At 40.6% G+C, this 19,110-nt stretch overlaps 1 protein-coding gene across 1 annotated transcript in view; it reads right to left on the bottom strand.

The window, feature by feature from the left end:
* Nucleotides 1-19,110, bottom strand: part of BDP1 (BDP1 general transcription factor IIIB subunit) — a gene marked incomplete at both ends in the record, with an annotated part of 101,120 nt that overhangs the window by 49,852 nt on the left and 32,158 nt on the right. The window contains 6 exons of the mRNA XM_080704273.1: nt 872-2,027; nt 5,673-5,806; nt 8,328-8,562; nt 9,693-9,784; nt 14,407-14,566; nt 18,172-18,327. Coding sequence (XP_080560399.1) covers nt 872-2,027; nt 5,673-5,806; nt 8,328-8,562; nt 9,693-9,784; nt 14,407-14,566; nt 18,172-18,327 — 1,933 coding nt within the window. The remainder of the gene's footprint in view (nt 1-871; nt 2,028-5,672; nt 5,807-8,327; nt 8,563-9,692; nt 9,785-14,406; nt 14,567-18,171; nt 18,328-19,110) is intronic.

Raw genomic sequence — 19,110 nt, 5'->3', positions numbered from 1 at the left:
TTAGTGAGACACTTTCAAAATAACAAATAAAAAGGGCTGGGGTGTAGCTCAGAGGTAGAATGTCTCTGGGTTCAATCCCCAGTATCAAAAATTTAAACAAAAATCCAGTTTTTCAAGAACCTAACTATAAAACATTATGGCTGGTATTAGATGTGGTGATATGAACCTAAATTCCAGTGCTTGGGAGACTTGAGGCAGGAGAATCTCAAATTAGAGGCCAGTCGTAGCAACTTCACAAGATCTTCCACAACACAATGAGACCTGTTTCAAAATTTACAAAAGGCTTGGGCTGTAGCTCAGAGATAGAATCCTCCTGGGTTTGATCACCCCCAAAAATTTGGAGTTCAAAAAATATTGGAGGTTAGAAAAGACATCTTTCAGATGGGCATGGTGGCACACACCTGTAATCCCGGTATTTGGGAGGATGAGACAGAACGATCACAGGTTTGAGGACAGCCTCGGCAAGTAGTAAGACTCTCATCAACCTAGTAAGACCCTATTTTCAAATTAGTAATAAAATTGGGCTGGGGGTGTATAGCTCAAAGGTATGCATGCCTCTTGGCTTAATCTCTAGTACCACACAAAAAAAATGAATAAAATTTAAAAAGTAGGGTGATTTCATTCAAAGCACACCCTCATGTTACCCTCGGGTAACATGAGGCTGTAACTGTCTTCTCTATTTCTATCTTTTTAATAAACTTCTTTAAATCTTCAGCAAGAAAAAAATTTTAAGTAAAGAAAAGTCATCCTTTATCCTTCTGATTTTTAGATATTTTAAGTATTATTGAGGAATAATTATGGAATTATTTTGGTAACTTTAATCTTTAAAAAGTATCCAACAAAAATGTTTAAAGGGCAGAAAAATACATACTTTCATATCCAGTGAAGGCGTGGTAACATGGTCACCACTACTCAGTATTACACTTTTTTCAGTTTCTCTTGAAATAGCACGTTCTGGTTCATTTTTCCTTGGAGAAATGTCTACTTTTTCAGTTTTTTCCAAATCTGCCACCATTTCCTCAGTAACACCAATTCTTTCAGATTCTCTTGCTCTCAAGGAAAATTCTCTTCCAGTCCCTTTGAAATCTGTCTCCATTTCCTCAGTGGCAGGCACCTGTCCTGCTAAGGTCTCCAACAGGGAAATGTCTCTTTCTCCAGTTTCTTTTACATCACCTTCCTTTGTCCCCAAGGCACTGTCCTTCAAAAGCACCTTTTCCCCTTGGGAAGTTTCTCTAATATCTTTCAAACGTGTTTCCATTCCACTTGTAGGTTTGATCTCCTCTGGAACTGTGACCAGTGTAGATATCTGTCTTTCAGTTTCTTCCAAATCTGTCTCTCTTTCCTCAGTGACATCAATCATCTGTAGCGTCGTCTCTCTTGCCTCCATTTCACCTAGAAGTCTGACCTCCCCTGGGCCATTTTCCTGCAGGGATATGCCTGTTCTAGCTTCTTCCAAATCTGTGTCTATTTCCTCAACACTATCCATCAGCGTTGGCATCTTGTCCCTTGGGGAAATGGCTCTTCCAGTTGCTTTCAAATCTATCTCTGTTTCCACAGTGACACCAGTCATTTCTGGAATCTCCATTGGGAAAATCTCTTTTCCAGTTGCTTCCAAACCTGTCTCCATTTCTACAGAGATGTCAGTCACGTCTGGTATCTTTTCCACTGGGGAAATCTCTCCTCCAGTTGCTTCCAAATCTGCTTCCATTTCCACAGGGATGTCAGCCACTTTGGGCATCTTCTCATTGGGAAAGCTGTTTCTTCTTTCAGTTTCTTGTAAATCTGACTTGGTTTCGTCAGTAGACGTTGTCGTCACTGGTACCTCCTCCTTTGGTGGGGTGTTGAGTCTTAGGATTTCTCTCAAAGCTGCTGTCATTTCCCCAGAGACAATCTCCTCTGGTACCTCTTCCTTTGAGGAAGACTCTCTTCTTCCAATTCTTCTTCTTATATTTGGCTTTAGTTTTTGAAACCGAGTCCTTAAAGCTGGGACTTGTTTGAGTACATTCGTTTGATTATCCTCTTGAATACTATAAGAAAAAAAAAAGACACAATCAAGTTTTTTAAGCCAGACTGCCAGTTAAAAAGATGATGGTTTGGAAACCACTATGGAAACACACAAAACTCTCAAATTAAAAAAAATACATAAATAAATTAAGAAGCTGGGCATGTTGGTGCACATTTGTAATGTCAGTATTTGGGAGGCTGAGAAATGAGGGTCGCTGTTTGCAGGCAACCTCAGCTACATAGTGAGGCCCTTTGCAACTCAGTGAGACCCTGTTACAAAATAAAGAATAAAACATAGGGCTGGGGATGTCACTCAGAGGTAGAATGCCCTGGGTTGCATTCCCAGTACTGCACTAAAAAAAAAAAAAAAAAAAAAAAAAAAAAAAAAATTTAAGGAGATGGGGCTGTAGCTCAGTAGTAAAATGTGCTTTCAGGGCCTTAGGTTCAATCCCTAGCAACAAAATATAAAAAGTAAAAAAAAAAAAATCTGGATACCCAAAAGTTCATCTCAAAATTAGAATAAAATTTTAAAATAAATGAATATATCTACTTATGTACAGAGATGTCTATTAATGAGGTAAATGGAAGTAGCAGCAGCTAACTGCCCCAGAATAGTCCTTTTCCAGTTGTAATCTTCATTAACCTGTGTAAAGACAGACTGGGAAAGATGCTCTGATATTTTATGTTGGCAATATATCAAGGTGTATATGCCAGTATGCCACCTCTACCTCTTTGCTTTCATTATCTTTTTTTTTTTTTTTCTTGGTGGTACTGGAGGGTGAACCTAGGGGCACTGGACCTCCAACCTATACTTCTGGCCCTTTAAAAAAAATTTTTTTTTTCCCTTTTGAAACAGGGTCTTGTTAGGTTTTGAGAGTCTTGCTAAGTTGCTGGTCTTGAACCTGTGAACCTCCTGTCTCAACATCCCAAGTATTGGGATTACAGCTGTGTGACACCACACCTGGATACTCCTACTACCTTTTACCCAGACATACATTTGGTCATGACACACTCAACCATCATCTTAAATAGCTAGATGAAAATATGACTTGAATTTTAAAAAGTCCTGCTGGCACATGCCTGTAATCCAAGCATTTGGGATGTTGACATAAGAGGATAGCAAGTTCTGAAGCCAGCTTGGGCAGCGTTGCAAGACTCAGTTTGAAAGTAAGAAATAAAATAGGAATGGGGTACAGCTCAGAAGTAGAATGCCCTGGGAGCAATATACAGGAAACACACACACACACACACACACACACACACACACTCACTCTCTCTCTCTCTCTCTTTCTCTCTCTCTCTCTCTCTCTCTCTCTCTCACACACACACACACATTCTCTCTCACACATTCATTCATTCTCATTCATTCTCTCTCTCTCTCTCTCCCCCTCTCTCTCCCTCCCTCCCTCCCCCTCCCTCTCTCTTTCTCTCTCTCCCTCTCTCTCCCCCTCCCCCCCTCTCTCTCTCTCAACTAAGAACTAGTCTGTCTTCCAAACTTTTCTTTTTTAAATACTGAAGATAAAACCCAGAGTCATTTTACCTCCCAGTTATACCCCAACCCAATTTCATTCTGTATACTGAAACAAGATCTCATTAAGAACAGAGGGCCTCAATAAGTTGCCAAGGCTGACTTTGAACCTGTGATCCTCCTGTCTCACCTCTCAAATACTGGGATGACAAGCCTGTGCCATCATGCCTGGCTGTCCTCCAAATTGTCTAAAAACAATTTAAGCTGAGATTTCCTATGTAGACATTACTTAAACAGGGTATATTTCATAAAACAAAAGAAATAAAAGAGAAAAGCAAACTAAACAGTATTTTGCTAAATTACTGAGCATACAATCATTGTCCAAAATAAACAGCTTGCTCTCCAGAGAAAACAGAAGTACTAGTTGCTTTGTCTTTTATTTATCATGATAGATGAAAAAACCAATGAAAATATATAAATGAATTAAAGATCTCTTAGTGACTATTAAGAAAGGTCAACCTGAACCAGGTGTGGTGGTACACAACTGTAATCCCAGCACTTGGAAGGCTGAGACAGGAGGATCAAGGTTCAGGGACAGTCTCAGCTACTCAGTGAGGCCTTCTGCAACTTAGTGAGACCTTGTTTCAAAATAAAAAATAAAAAATAGGGCTGGGAGCCAGGCCTGGTGGCCCAGGTATGTAATCCAGTCATTTGGGAGGCTGAGATAGAAGGATCGCGGTTTGCAGACAGCCTCAGCTACTTAGTGAGGCCCTTTGCAACTAACTCAGTGAGACCCTGCAACAAGATAAAGGAAAAAAAAGAAATAGGGCTGGGAGTATAGTTCAGATGTAAAATGCCCCTGGGTTCCATCCCCAGTATGGGGTATAGCTCGGAGGTAGAACACCCTTGGGTTCTATCCTCAGTACTGCAAAAATAAAATAAAAAGAATTTTCACATTTTGACAGATATGTAATTTAATATGCAACTTAAAGAATAAAGCTATTTATATTAACTAAAATTCTTTTTGTTTGTTTTCTTAGTACTGAGGTTGAACCCAGGAACATTCTATCTCCAAGCTACACCCTCAGCTTCCCCCCTTTTTCTGTGTGTTACTGGGGCTATAACCCAGGGGCATTCTTCCTCCAAGCTACACCCCCAGCCCTATTTTTTATTCTTTATTTTAAAAACGGGTCTCAGCCAGGCATGGTGGCGCATGCTTGTAATTCCAGCGCTTGGGAAGCTGAAACAGGAGGATCGGGCAGGTTCAAAGCCAGCCTCAGCTACTTAGTGAAGCTCTCAGCAACTTAGTCAGACCCTGTTTCCAAATAAAATATAAAATACCTGTGAGTATAGCCAGGAGGTAGAAAAGCCCCTGGGTTCCACACCTAGTAGAACCCCCCCACACACACACACACACACAAACTAGGTCGCACTGAGTTGCAAAGGGCCGTACTAAGTAGCTAAAGCTATCCGTAAAACGTGATCCTCTGGTCTGAGCCTCCCCAATACTGGGATTACAAGCATGTGCCACCACACCCGGCTCCTCAGCCCTTTTTGTTTTTAATTTTTAAACAGCATCTCACTAAATTTCTGAGACTGGCCTCAAACCTGTGATCCTCCAATCAGCTTCCCACGTACTGGGGTTACAGACATGTGTCTTTAACCTGGCCTTAACTGAAATTCTAATTTGTGGTAAGTAGCTCTTTTCAAACTATTCTGTAACTGAGAAATCAACATGAAAACTATGATATAAGCATCCCTGAAAAGTGAAGTTGTACTTTTAGACATTTTTAAACATTCTATAATTCAATATACAGATAACAAATCCATCTAAGTAGCTTTTGCTTTTTTTTTGCAGTACTGGGGGTGTATCCTCCTGTCTTAGCCTCCCAAGCATTGGGATTACAAGTGTGCGCCACCACGCCCAGCTCTCTAACTAGCTTGTACCTAAAAAATTTGAGCTCTAAAACTTTATACAAAATTAAAAGTCGGGCGTGGTGGCGCCCACTTGTAATCCCAGCATTCGGGAGGCTGAGACCGGAGGATCATGGTTCGAGGACAGCCTCAGCTACTACTTAGTGAGGCCCTCTGCAACTCAGTGAGACCCTGTTTCAAAATAAAGAATAAAATAATTGGGCAGGAAGTGTAGCTCGGAGGTCAAAAAAAAATTTTTAAAACATGTAACTGATAAAATGCTTACCTTAGACATTCATTATGAGTCTTGGGCTCATCTGGCTGCACATTTTCAAGAGAAGCATCTTTATTCTCAGGCTGAGATATGAAATCTTTGCACTCATCATTTTTACATGACTGATCTTCTATTTGTTGAGGAATCTTTATAACAAAAAGTAAAAAGTTTTTTACTGTTTTAGACTTCACAATGAAAGACTTTTTTTTTTTTTTTTTTTTGGTGGTACTGGGGTGGAACCCAGAGTTTCTACCTCTGGGCTATACTCCCAGACCTATTTATAATTTATCTGGAAACAGGGTCTTACTCAGTAGCTGAGGCTGGCTTCGAACCTGTGCAATCCTCCTGTCTCAGCCTCCCAAGCACGGGGATTATAAGCGTGCACCACCACACCCAGCTTGAAAGATAATTTCTTAAAAATTTCATTGAAAATGTTTTGTTAGGCCGGACGTGGTGGCACATGCTTTGTAATCCCAGCATTTGGGAGGCTGAGACAGAGGGTCACGGTTTGCAGATAGATTCATCTACTTAGTGAAGCCCTTTGCAACTCAGTGAGACCCTGTCAAAGAATAAAAAATAGGGCTGGGGTGTAGTTCGGAGGTTGAATGGCCCTGGGTTCCACCACCAGTACCAAAAGAAGAAAGAAAAAAAATATTTTATTAAGGCAAGGTATGGTAACAGACACCAATAATCCTAGCACTTGGGAGACTGAGACATGAGGATCACTGGTTCAAAACTAGCCTCAGAAATTTAGCAAGACCCTGTTTCTAAATAAAAATTAAAATAGAACTGGGGGTGTAGCTCAGAGGTAGAATCACCCTGCAGTTCAATCCCCAGCACTACAAAAAAAAAAAAAGAGAGAGAAAAATATTCTGTCAGCCAAGCATGCCACTTGGTGCACACCTATAATTCCAGTAATTTGGAGGCTGAGACAGGAGGACCACAGGTTAGAGGCCAGGGTGCCATAATTTAGGAAGACTCTGTTTCAAAATAAAAAATGAAATAGGGGTAGGGGTGTGGCTAGGAAATAGAATACCCCTAGGTTCAATCTCTAGTACCAGAATGAAGAAAGGGAGAAAGAAAATATTATCTTATTTGAGTAAAAGAAAAGTGATGTGGAAGGGCCACCGAGTACTGTGTGCATGTATGTCACTGCCAGCATCATTTACATTATGTGAGGCCATAATGTACCAATGAAGGCATATTTAAAAGAACATAAAAATTGTACAATTATAAATAAAATTTAAAGCGTACTTTTTAATTGTTTTTCTCTAGGTAACTTAAACCTTTTCATGACCACACTTTTACACAGCTCTAACTCCCATTCTTTTTTGCCAAATTATAAAGCAATTAAGTGTTTTGGTCTCACCTATCAGAATTACCCCATCGTGTCCTTTTCATAAATGCTTACAATTATCGTTAATTCCAGTACAGACTACAAGAATTACAAAGGGAAATACAAATCTCACATAATACCAAGTTACGGTCTTTTCACAAAAACTATGTAAATACTCTAACATTCAGCCTGGCATGGTGGCACACACCGGAATCCCAAAACTGGGAGGCTGAGACGCGAGGGGGCCATACAGATTTGAGAACAGCCTTAGCAATTTAACAAGCCTCTGTTTCAAAATAAAAGTTAAGCCAGGCATGCTGGCACACACTTGTGATCCCAGTACTTGGGAGGCTGAGGCAGGAGGACTGCTGGTTCACATCCAGCCTCAGCTACTCAGCGAGGCCCTCCGCGACTTAGTGAGACCGTTTCAAAATAGAGAATAAAGCCGGGCGTGGCGGAGCACACTTGTAATCGCAGCACTTGGGAGACAAAGACAGGAGGATCCTGGTTCACAGACAGCCTCAGCTACTTAGTGAGGCCCTTTGCACCTCAGTGAGACCCTGCTTCAAAATAAAGAAAGAAAAAAAGAGCCAGGAGTTTAGCTCGGAGGTAGAATGCCCCTGGATTCCATCTCCAGTACCAAAAAATAAAATAAAAATAAGAATAAGAATAAAAAATGGGCTAGGGGTGTAACCCAGAGGTAGAATACCCCTAGGTTCAACCCCTAGCACTGCAAGAAATAAATAAATAAATAAATAAATAAATAAATAAATAAATAAGGAAGTGTAGCTCAGAGGGAAAATGGTCCTAGGTTGAATCTCCAGTACCCCCCCCCAAAAAAATCAAAACTCATGATCTTTGTTCTTAAAATTATATTTTAAAGCCAGGCATGGTGATGCATGATTGTAATCCCAGTACTTGGGAGGCTGAGGCAGGAGGATCCAGGTTTACAGCCAGCCTCAGTTACTTAGTGAGGCCCTCTGCAACTTAGCGAGACCCCCTTTTTTTTTTGGTGGTACTGGGGGTGGAACCCAGAGGCTTTCTACCTCCGGGCTATACTCCCAGACGTTTTTTTTTATTTGGAAACAGGGTCTCACTGGGTTGCTGAGAGCCTCACTAAGTAGCTGAGGCTGGCTTCGAACCCGTGCGATCCTCCTGTCTCAGCCTCCCAAGCATGGGGATTACAAGCGTGCGCCACCACGCCCGGCTAGTGAGACCCTTTCTAAAAATAAAGAATAAAAAATAGGGCTAGGGATGTAGCTTGGAGGTAAAAATGCCCCTGGGCTCCATCCCCAGTACGGGAAGGGGGGGCAGGGATGAGAGGCTTATACTAAGGCTTTTGTACTTAAAAACAGGAACGCGAGGAACGAAGTACTTGCATTTGTATCGCCGCCTTCGCTCTCGTCCGCGGGGCCCTCGGGTCTGCCCTGCGATGTGAGGGTTTCTGTGCCTTCCGCGAGCCTCCCTACGTTGGGCCGTGGCCTCCGCAGTCGGCCCCTCACCAGTCGTGCGGGTCTAAAAGCCTCTGCATGATTATCTTCCGGCAGACAAGTGTCCTCACTCGAACTAGAACCACAGAGGAATACAATGAGTGTTCACTCCGAAGTCGTAAACTTAAACTTTTTCAGTGTTTATTCTGGTATGAGCAAGTGAACTATTTAGAATAGAAAATAAAGCCTGGCGTGGGGGCGCACACTCATAATCCAGCACTAGGAGGCTGAGCCAAGGTGACGCGGCTCTCAGACAGCCTGGCTACTTAGCAAGGCCCTCCGCAACTCAATGAGACACTGTTTCAAAATAAAGAGTAAAAAGTAGTGCCAGGGGTGTAGCTCGGAGGTAGAATGGCCCTGGGTTCCATCTCCAGTACTGCAAAAACAGAACAAACAAATGAAAACAAAGTAACTTACAAGCGTCCTTAGAATCATCCTGAAAGCTATCTCACAACTCTACTCCCTACTCCTGAAAAAGTAATCGAGCCAGGCGTGATGATGCACACTTGTCAACCAGTACTTGGGAGGCTGAGAAAGGAGGATTCGCAAGTTTGAGGCCAGCCTCAGCTACTTAGGCCCTCTGCAACTTAGACCCTGTTTCAAAATAAAGAATTAAAAGATAGGGCTGGGGTGTATTTCAGAGGTAAAATGCCCTGGATTTAATCCCCAGTACTAAATAAATAAATAAATAAATAAATAAATAAATAAATAAATAACAAAACAAAAATTAAAAATATAAGTATAACCAGCCAGGCCTGATGAGGCATGCCTATAATCTCAGTACTTGGGAGGCTGAGAGAGGAGGATTGCAGGTTTGAGGCCAGTCTCAGCAAGTAGAGACTCATCAACCTAGTAAGCTCCTGTTTCAAAATAAAAATAGGCTGGGGACATATCTTTGAGGTAAATGTCCCTGGGCTTAAGAGGATCAAGGTTTGCAGACAGCCTCAGCTACTTAGTGAGGCCCTCCACAACTTAGTGAAAGCCTGTTTCAAAATAAAGAATAAAAAATAGGGTGGAGCTCAGAGGTCAAATGCCCGTGGGTTCCAGCCCCAGACCTGCAAAAAATTTTTTATTTAAAAATAAAATAAAATAGGGCTGGGAGTGTGACTCAGAGGTAGAACACCTTGACATCAAGCCTCAGTATTACAAAAACAAATAAACAACAACAAACAAAAACTTACTACTTTTATACTACCAAGTACTTACGTAGGTACAATTTCAGCTTCTGCGTTCTCTCTTTCTGTATTCTCCACTTCAAAACCGTCAGATGTATTCATTTTATTCTTTTCTACTTGATTCTATGAATCAAATTTTTAGGTTAATTATGCCATAAATAGAAACTGTGCAATACACAAATGGAAATTTAAACAATTTCATTTCTGTACCTATAACTACAAGTTTTTAATAACTCTAAATGCAGATACGAATATTATAAAAGATAATTTCAGGCCGGGTGTGGTGGCGCACGCTTGTAATTCCCGCACTTGAGAGGCTGAGACAGGAGGATCGCACAGGTTTGAAGCCAGCCTCAGCTACTCAGTGAGGCTCTCAGCAACTTAGTGAGACCCTATTTTCAAATAAAATATAAAATAGGTCTGGGAGTGTAGTCCGGAGGTGGAAAAGCCCTTGGGTTCCACCCCCAGTACCACAAAAAATAAATAAATAAAAAATAAAAAATAAATTAAAAAAATAAAAATAAAAGATAATTTTATTTACATTAGATGTCTTTCACCAATGTGAATTCTTAAAAATCCTCATATTTGCCAGGCATGGTGGGACAAGCTTGTAATCCCAGCATTTGGGAGGCTGAGACAGGAGGATCATTTTCCAGCCAGATTCCGCTACTTAGTGAGACCCGCAACTCAGTGAGACCCCGTTTCAAAATAAAGAATTAAAAAATAGGATTGAGAGTGTAGCTCTGAGTTAGAAAGCCCCTGGGTTCCATCCCCAGTACCACAAAAAAACAAAAACATTCAGCCGAGAGTGGTGGTGCATGCCGATAATCCGCAGTACTTGGGAGGCTGAGATAGAAGGAGTGCAGGCTCACAGCCAGCCTCAGCTACTTAGAGTAGCCCTCCGCAATTTAGTGGAGCCTTGTTTTAAAATAAAGAATAATAAGCCGGGCGTGGTGGCGCACGCTTGTAATCCCAGCATTCAGGAGGCTGAGACGATATCGCAGTTCTCGAACAGTCTCAGATACTTAGTGAGGCCCTCTGCAACTCAGTGAGACCCAGTTTCAAAATAAAGAATAAAAAATTGGGCAGGGGGTGTAGCTCAGAGGTCGAATGCCCCTGGGTTCCATCTCCAGTACCACAAAAAAATTAATTAATTAATTTAATTAAAGAATAAAAAATAGAGCTGGCGGTATAGCTTGGAGGTAGATGCCCATGGGTTCAAACCTCAATACCACACACACAAAAAGTAATGTTCATACTCTTTGCTGAGTAATATAAAGATTCCTTAAGAAGAACCTGAAATATTTTCAAGTAGTAGAATGTTCACTAACATATAAAACAGAAACACTGTAAAAAGGTCAGGGGGTATAGGTCATTGTTAGAGTACTTGCTTTGCATGCATGAGACCCTGGGTTCAATCTCCAGGACCTCAAAAATTACAGTAAAGAGGCAAAATGCTCCAATAGTAAATATTAATGGTTAAGTTCAGTTAGCTGGGCGTGGTGGCGCACGCTTGTAATCCCTGTGCTTGGAAGGCTGAGACAGGAAGATCACACAGGTTTGAAGCCAGCCTCAGCTACTTAGTGAGGCTCTCAGCAACTTAGTGAGACCCTGTTTCCAAATAAAATATAAAAAAAAGGTCTGGGAGTGTAGCCCAGAGGTAGGAAGCCCCTGGGTTTCACCCCCAGTACCACCAGAAAAAAAAAGTTCAGTTATACCCCAATGATACCTTATCACCAAAAACCATGTTTTGAAAAGGTGATTAATGACAAGGAACTACAATTGTTAAATGTTGAGTACTAAAAGACAGAAAAGTGAATTGATACTAGTACTGAATTTTGTGAAGAAAAAACCTGAGAGGATATAATGTAAAAAGTTGCATCTCAATAATGAAATTATACATAATTTTTTAAATTTTAAGTAAATCTGTATTTCTGAAATCTTCTAGAATAAAATCTTACAATATAACCAGGCATGGTGGCAAACGCCCAAAATCCTAGTACTTGAGAAACTGAGACAGAAGATTGCAGGTTCCAAGCCAGCCTTGGCATTTAGTAGTACTTTCAGCAACATAGCAATGCAAATGATTTTTTTTTTTTCTTTTTTTGACTGGGAATTGAACCCAGAAGCATTTTCCCTCTGAGCTATACCCCCAGTGCTATATTTTATTTTCTACTTTTTTATTTTTATTTTGTGCAGTACTGGGGATGAAACCCAGGTGCATTCTACCTTCAAGCTACACCCCCAGCCCTATTTTTTATTCTTTATTTTGAAACAGAGTCTCACTGAGTTGCAAAGGGCCTCACCAAATAGCTGTGGCTGTCCCTGAATCATGATCTTCCTGTCTCCCAAGTGCTGGGATTACAAGCATGTACCACCATGCCCGGCTTATTTTTTATTTTGAAACAGGGTCTCAACTGAATTGGGAAGGGCCTCACAAAGTTCCTGAGGCTGGCCAGAAATCTGTGATCCTCCTGTCTCAGCTTCCCAAGTACTGGGATTACAAGCGTGCACTACCATGCCTGGAAGGGATTCTTTTTTTTTGTTTTTTTTTTTGTTTTGTTTTTGTGGTACTGGGGTTCCTGGAAGCCCTTCTACCTCCAGGCTACACTCCCAGACCTATTTTATATTTTTTATCTGGAAACAGGGTCTCTTAAGCCAGTGCAGCTGGCTTCAAACCTGCGTGATCCTCCTGTCTGCCACCTCCCAAGCGCGGGGATTACAAGCGTGCGCCACCACGCCCGGCGGATTCATTCTTTTTGACAATGCATGAGAATCACAATATTTAAAATGATTTGAACCAATAATAATACCCATTAAGTTTTCCTATAAAAACTTATTCTTTGTTTCCTTACAAAAGCCATATTAACAAAAATGTTTGCTTTTATATACATACACACACAAACTTTTTTTTTGTACAAGGAATGAAACTCAGAGGCATTCTAACTCTGAGCTACACCTCCAGCCCTATATATTTATTTTTTTATTTATTATGAAACAGAGTCTCACTCAGTTGCAAAGGACCTAAGTAGCTGAGGCTTCCCATGAACCACGATCCTCCTGTCTTAACCTCCCTAATGCTGGGATTACAAGTGTGCACCACTACGCCCAGATACAAAAAAATAAAATTTTTTAATGGAAACAACTTTAATGTCTACCATTAGAAATGGTTAAATAAATCAATGAGTTAATCTGATAAGTATTGAAAAGATCAATTAAATCCCAGTATACACAAATAGTTTCAGCAAAAAATGTTTTAAATGTTGCACAGTTACACAGGCATGGTGTCACATGCCTGTAATTCCAGTACTTGGAAGGCTTTCAGAAAGTACTTGGGAGCCGGGCCTGGTGGCACACACTTGTAATCCCAGCATTCTGGAGGCTGAGACCAGAGGATCATGGTTCGCGGCCAGTCTCAGCTACTTAGTGAGGCCCTGTTTCAAAATAAAGGATAAAAAATAGGGCAGGGGGTGTAGCTCGGAGGTCGAATGACCCTGGGTTCCATCACTAGACCCACAAAAAAAAAAAAAAAAAAAAAAGTACTTGGGGTACTGAAAAAAGAAGATCCAGATTCAAAGACCAACCTCAACAATGTAGACAGGCCTTTTTTCAACCTACAAAATAAAAAGTGATGGGATGTAGTTCAGTGATAGAATGCATATGGGTTCCATCCCTATTATAAAAAAAGTTGTACACTTCATGGTAAAAAAACTATAAAAATGTTTATGTATACAGAGAAAGTTCTATAAAGGACAAATGGAAATGTCACTGCCTATATTTAGATAATAAAGTTGTAGATATAATTTAGTGTATAGCTGGTTAAGAAATATTTTTAATTAAATTTTTTTGTGTGTGGCGCTGGGGATTGAATCCGGGACCATTCTACCTCCAAACTACGCCCCTAGACCAGATTCTTTATTTTGAAAAAAGGTCTCAGTGAGTTGCAGAGGGCCTCACTAAGTAGCTGAGGCTGGCCATAAACTGGCGATCCTCCTGTCTCAACCTTCCAAATGCTGGGATTACAAGCGTGCAATGACACACCCAGCTTTAAAATTTTTTATAAGTGAGGAAAAGATACATTTATCACCCCTGAGGATATTTCAAGCAATTTGTCCCTGCTTCTAAAGAATATGTTAATTATAAAAGAACAAATCACTGGGCGTCGTGGCGCATGCTTGTAATCCCTGTGCTTGGGAGGCTGAGAGAGGAGGATCGTGCAGGTTCGAAGCCAGCCTCAGCTGGCTTAAGAGACCCAGTTTCCAAATAAAATATAAAATAGGCCTGGGAGTGTAGCCCAGAGGTAGAAAGCCCCTGGGTTCCATCCCCAGTACCACAAAAAAAATAATAGTAATAATTTTTAAAAATCAAAATAAAAGAACAAATCTGAGCCAGGCGTGGTGGCATACACCTGTAATCCCCGCACTTGGGAGACTGAGACGGGAGGATCGCACAGGTTCAAAGCCAGCTTCAGCTACTTAGTGAGGCTCTCAGCAACTTAGTGAAACCCTGTTTCCAAATAAAATATAAAATAGGTTTGGGAGTATAGCCTGGAGGTAGAAAGCCCCTGGGTTCCACCCCAGTACTACCAAAAAAAAAAAAAAAAAAAAAGAACAAATCTAATGCTATGTGTAACCTCTTGTTAGATTTTAAAACAGTAGTTTGCAATTAAAACCTAAATATTGTAATTATCTACTATGGAGGAACTGTTTTATGATTTTATTTTCCATAAAGTTTTTATGCCAGACCTTTTCAGCTGAAGTTTCTGAGTGTGAACTTTTGCTCTCTGCTTCTGTTTCACCTTCGGAAATAACCGATTTCTTCCCAACTGCCCTTGAGAGATTAGGTTTAGGTTTCTGTAGTCGACCTCTCAAAGTTGGCTTTACATTTTTAGCTTGATCAGTTTCCCTAAAAAAAACAAACAAACAAACAAAAATATATATATATATAAATATATGTAGACTCTCTATATATATGTGCATGTGCATATATGCATATATTATTTAAACTGCAACCAACATAAAATCATGTTCAAATGAAATTCTGAATTATTCAAAAATAAACATCTCAGAACCAGAAGAAACTCTTTTTAAAGCTTATGTACTATAAAAGTAGCAAGCAAAGCCGAGCATGGTGGCGGCAACATTCGGGAGGCTGAGACCCGAGGATCGTGGTTCGTGGACAGCCTCAGCTACTTAGTGAGGCCCTCCGCAACTCAGTGATACCCTGTTTCAAATTAAAGAATAAAAAACAGGGCAGGGGGTGTAGCTCAGAGGTCGAATACCCCTGGGTTCCATCCCCAGACCTTCAAAGGTAGCAATCTCAAGAGTAGCCAAAATGTTTTTCTTATTTTCTTTTTTTTTCTTTTTTTTTTTTTTTGCAGTACTGGGGATTGAACCCAGGGCCGTTCTACTTCAAGCGACACACCCAGCCCTATTTTTTATTCTTTATTTTGAAACAGCATCTCACGGAGTGGTAAAGGGCCTCACTAATAGCTGCGGCTGTCTGCCAACCACGATCCTCCCAAATGCTGGGATTAAAGTGTGTGCCAACATGCCCAGCAAATAATGTTTTTGGGGTTTTTATGTGGGGATTTTTGTGGGTCTAGGGATGGAACCCAGAGGCATTCGACCTCCGCGCTACACCCCCTGCCCTTTTTTTATTCTTTATTGTTGAAACAGGGTCTCACTAAGTTGCAGAGGGCCTCACTACATAGCTGAGGCTGCCTGCAAACCATGATCCTCCTGTCTCAGCCTCCCAAATGCTGGGATTATCCGTGCACCACCACGCCTAGCTTCAAAATAGGTTTTAATTGTGAAAAGATACTTAATTTTCCTTCATGATAAAAAAAAAAGTATAGCCAGGCTTGGTATCACACACCTGTAATACCAATGCTTGGGAGGCTGAGGTAGAAGATAAGGAGATCACAGCTTCCAGGGCCAACTCAGTAACCTATTAAAACTCTGTTTCAAAAGTAAAAAAATAAAACTTTGTATTGATTTATTGATTTATTTATTTATTTAGTAGCTCAGAGGTAAAATGCCTGAGTTCAATCCTCATAACCACAAAAATAAATAAAATAGAAAATAAGAATAAAATAAATAAGGCTAGGGGTGTAGCCCCTAGGCCAATGCCCCTGGAATCAATCCCCAGTACCAAAAGAAAAAAAAAAAAAAGCTAGGCATGTTGGTGCACACCTATAATTCCAGTACTTGGGATGCTGAGACAGGAGGATTATAGCTTCATGGCCAGAATCAACATCTTACTGAGGACCTCTGTAACTTAGTGAGACTGTTTCCAAATAAAAATAAAGCCAAGTGTAGTGGTGCACACCTGTCATCCCAGTACTTAGGAGGCAAAGACAGGAGCAGGTTCAAGACCAACCACAGCAACACAGTGAAACTCTTAGTAACCTAGGGAGACCCTGTTTCAAAAGAAAAGCTATCTTTAACAAAGGCTGGGGATTCTGAGTTCCATTCCCAGTACCAAAAATAAACAAATATACAAATATATAAATAAATACGTATATAAAATAGGGCAGGGCATGTAGTAGATAGAATATCCCTGGGTCCAATTCACAGTTTAAAAGAAAAAAAAAGTATAAGAAATAAATAACACTGGTTACTTGCCAGACTAAAAGGAGATGGAAGCAGGGAGAATTTGCTCTGCCTTTCATACTTTTTGATGTTTGACCCAAAAAAACTTACTGCCTATTTCAAAGACTAATTCAAATTTTAATTTAAAAAAAAGTTTGACTTGGTATGACTGTGCTTTACTGAAAATAAGTAAGATTTAAGCACATGAAGGAGCTATGAAGAAGAGAAAAAGAACTCTGAAATCTTGAGATGACTCTTCAAAGATTCTGATGGTATTTTATCCTGTTTCTAGTGAAGATATTAATTTAGCTAGTATCTGCATAATGAAAGAAACAGCTCCTTGAAGTCAACATAAAAATCTACTAATTGAGGCGGGCGTGATGGCACACGCTTGTAATCCCAGCATTTGGAAGGCTGAGACCGGAAGATCGTGGTTTGCAGACAGCCTCAGCTACTTAGTGAAGCTTTTTGCAACTCAGTGAGACCCGGTTTCAAAATAAAGAATAAAAAAACAAGGCAGGTGTAGCTCAGAGGTTGAATGCCCCTGGGTTCCATCCCCAGACCCGCAAAAAAAAAAAAAAAAAAATCTAGTAATTGACACAGGCATAAAAATAACTTGAACTGAGCCAGACATAGTGGCACATGCTTGTAATCCCAGCATTCAGGATGCTAAGATGGGAGGATCATGGTTTGCAAACAACCTCAGCTACTCAGCAAAGCCCTTCGCAACTCAGTGAGACCCTGTTCCAAAAATAAAAAAGACTAAAAAATAGGGTTGGGGGTATAGCTCGGAGATACAATGCCCCTGGGTTCCACCCCCAGTACCAGAACAATAAATAAATAAAATAACTTGAACCAAGTTATTTTTGAGTAAAATTTCATAGCAGATTTTTATTTAGTCTTCCAAATTATTTTCAAATTTCATTGTAAGTTATCACCTTGCTGAAAAATCATACATCAAATATAAGAATCTCTCTGTAACTAAAGTGAAAAAACCCTAGTGTCACACTCTTAATAGACTATAGTAAAAGTACAAATTGAATGTTTTACATATTAATGGTCCTTTCTAATCCCTAAGTAAAACTACATTAACATTTATCAAAGCAGGCATAGTGGTATATATCTATAATCCCAGTACTTGGGAGGCTGAGACAAGAGGATCACACAGTGATGAGGTAAGACTCTTATCAACCTAGAGAGTCCCTGTTTCAAAATAAACATAAAAGGCCAAGGTGTGGTGGTACATGCGAAGCTGAGATAGAAGGATCTGGTTCACAGACAGCCTCAGCTACTTAGTGAGGCCCTTTGGAACTCAGTAAGACTCTGTTTCAAAATAAAAAAATAGGCCTGGGGGTGTCGCTCAGAGGTAGAATGCCCCTGGGTTCCATCCCCAGTACGGCTAAATAAATAAATAAATAAATAAATGAAATAGGGTTAGGGGTGTAGCTTGGATATAAAATGCCCCTAAAGTTCAATCTCCAGTAAAACCAAACAAAAACAAGAGCTGGGCATGGTGGCGCACGCTTGTAATCCCCGCGCTTAGGAGGCGGAGACAGGAGGATCACGCAAGTTCGAAGCCAGCCTCTCTGGCTTAAGAGACCCTGTTTTCAAATAAAAATATAAAATAGGTCTGGGAATGTAACCCGAAGGTAGAAAGCTTCCACCCCTAGTACCACCATAAAAAAAAAAAAGCCTTAACAACACCTCAGTGAGAGAGTGCTTACCTAGCATAGCTGAAATACTAGGTTCAATATATAGCACCACACAAAAAAGAAAGTTTTAAGAACCTCATCAAATATGATAAAGTGCCATGTACATTTATGTCATGATCACTATGAACTATATTATGATGTCAGACCATAGAGCACTGATAAAAGTATTAAGAATATGAAAAATCCTAATACATAAAATACTTACAGTGACTTATTCTTTAGGTTGACGTTTCTTTCTTCTATACTACTCTCAGTATTATTCACATCAAACAATGCTTTATTTCTAACTTCTGATAGAGGCAAATCTTTAGTGCTTAATTCTGAAGACTCAGTTGCTACTGGCATGGTATCTTGATGATCACTAAAGAAATGAAAACACATCAATGAGAAAAAAACTCTGGGACTTATGGAAAGATGGCGACAGAGAAAAGCAGCGTTTACGAGTCCTGCTAAAACTCGATCTCTGTTGCCATAAAATCAGCGCTTTTCATAGCCAGAAAACACCATCAGCAGAGAAATAAAAAATGTAAACACAAGGGACAGAGGAAAAAAAAGACTAGAAGAACAACCAGAGACCAGAAATCAAGCCCACAATGTGGCAGCGGAGCCGCGCCGACACCATCTTCCCTCACAGCACCAGGCTCCAGAGAGGAAAGGTAAACAAGGAGCTGAAGTGAGCAGCTGCGGATCATTCGAGTATAATTCAGCAGTTCTTTCAGCGCAATGAACATCTAAAACTCCCAGTAGCCAAGCCCATCATGCCTTCCAGGGACTCAGAACAGAGCTCAAAACCAGAAAAGAAACACGCCAGCTTCACGGCCAAGGGCATGGCAGCAGTGCCATATTGCCAGCAGCAACAGCGAGTTCACCGCACCCTGCCACAGATCCAGATCTTCGCGCACAATAACCGTGAGTGTAACTGCAGCCCCTAAAGGAGAAATCCCTGTACTGCACTCCCAGGGACTTAAGTAGCTTTGATAATCTCCTTGGGTCTGATATTTTGCAGTCCAAACCAATGAAGGAGTAGCGGTGGCAGAGATACCACACGCTAGTCGAAGCTCCCCATGGGAAAACTCCCAGCCTGGCACCTCCACGGTCTTGCGCAGCCTCGATTAACTTCCTGGGTATGAGACTTTGAAATACA

This window comes from Muscardinus avellanarius (genome assembly GCF_963383645.1).
Source record: "Muscardinus avellanarius genome assembly, chromosome: 1".
NCBI classification, from domain to species: domain Eukaryota; kingdom Metazoa; phylum Chordata; class Mammalia; order Rodentia; family Gliridae; genus Muscardinus; species Muscardinus avellanarius.
The sequence above is the reverse complement of the archived record's forward strand: the minus strand, read 5'-3'. Positions and strand labels throughout refer to the sequence as shown.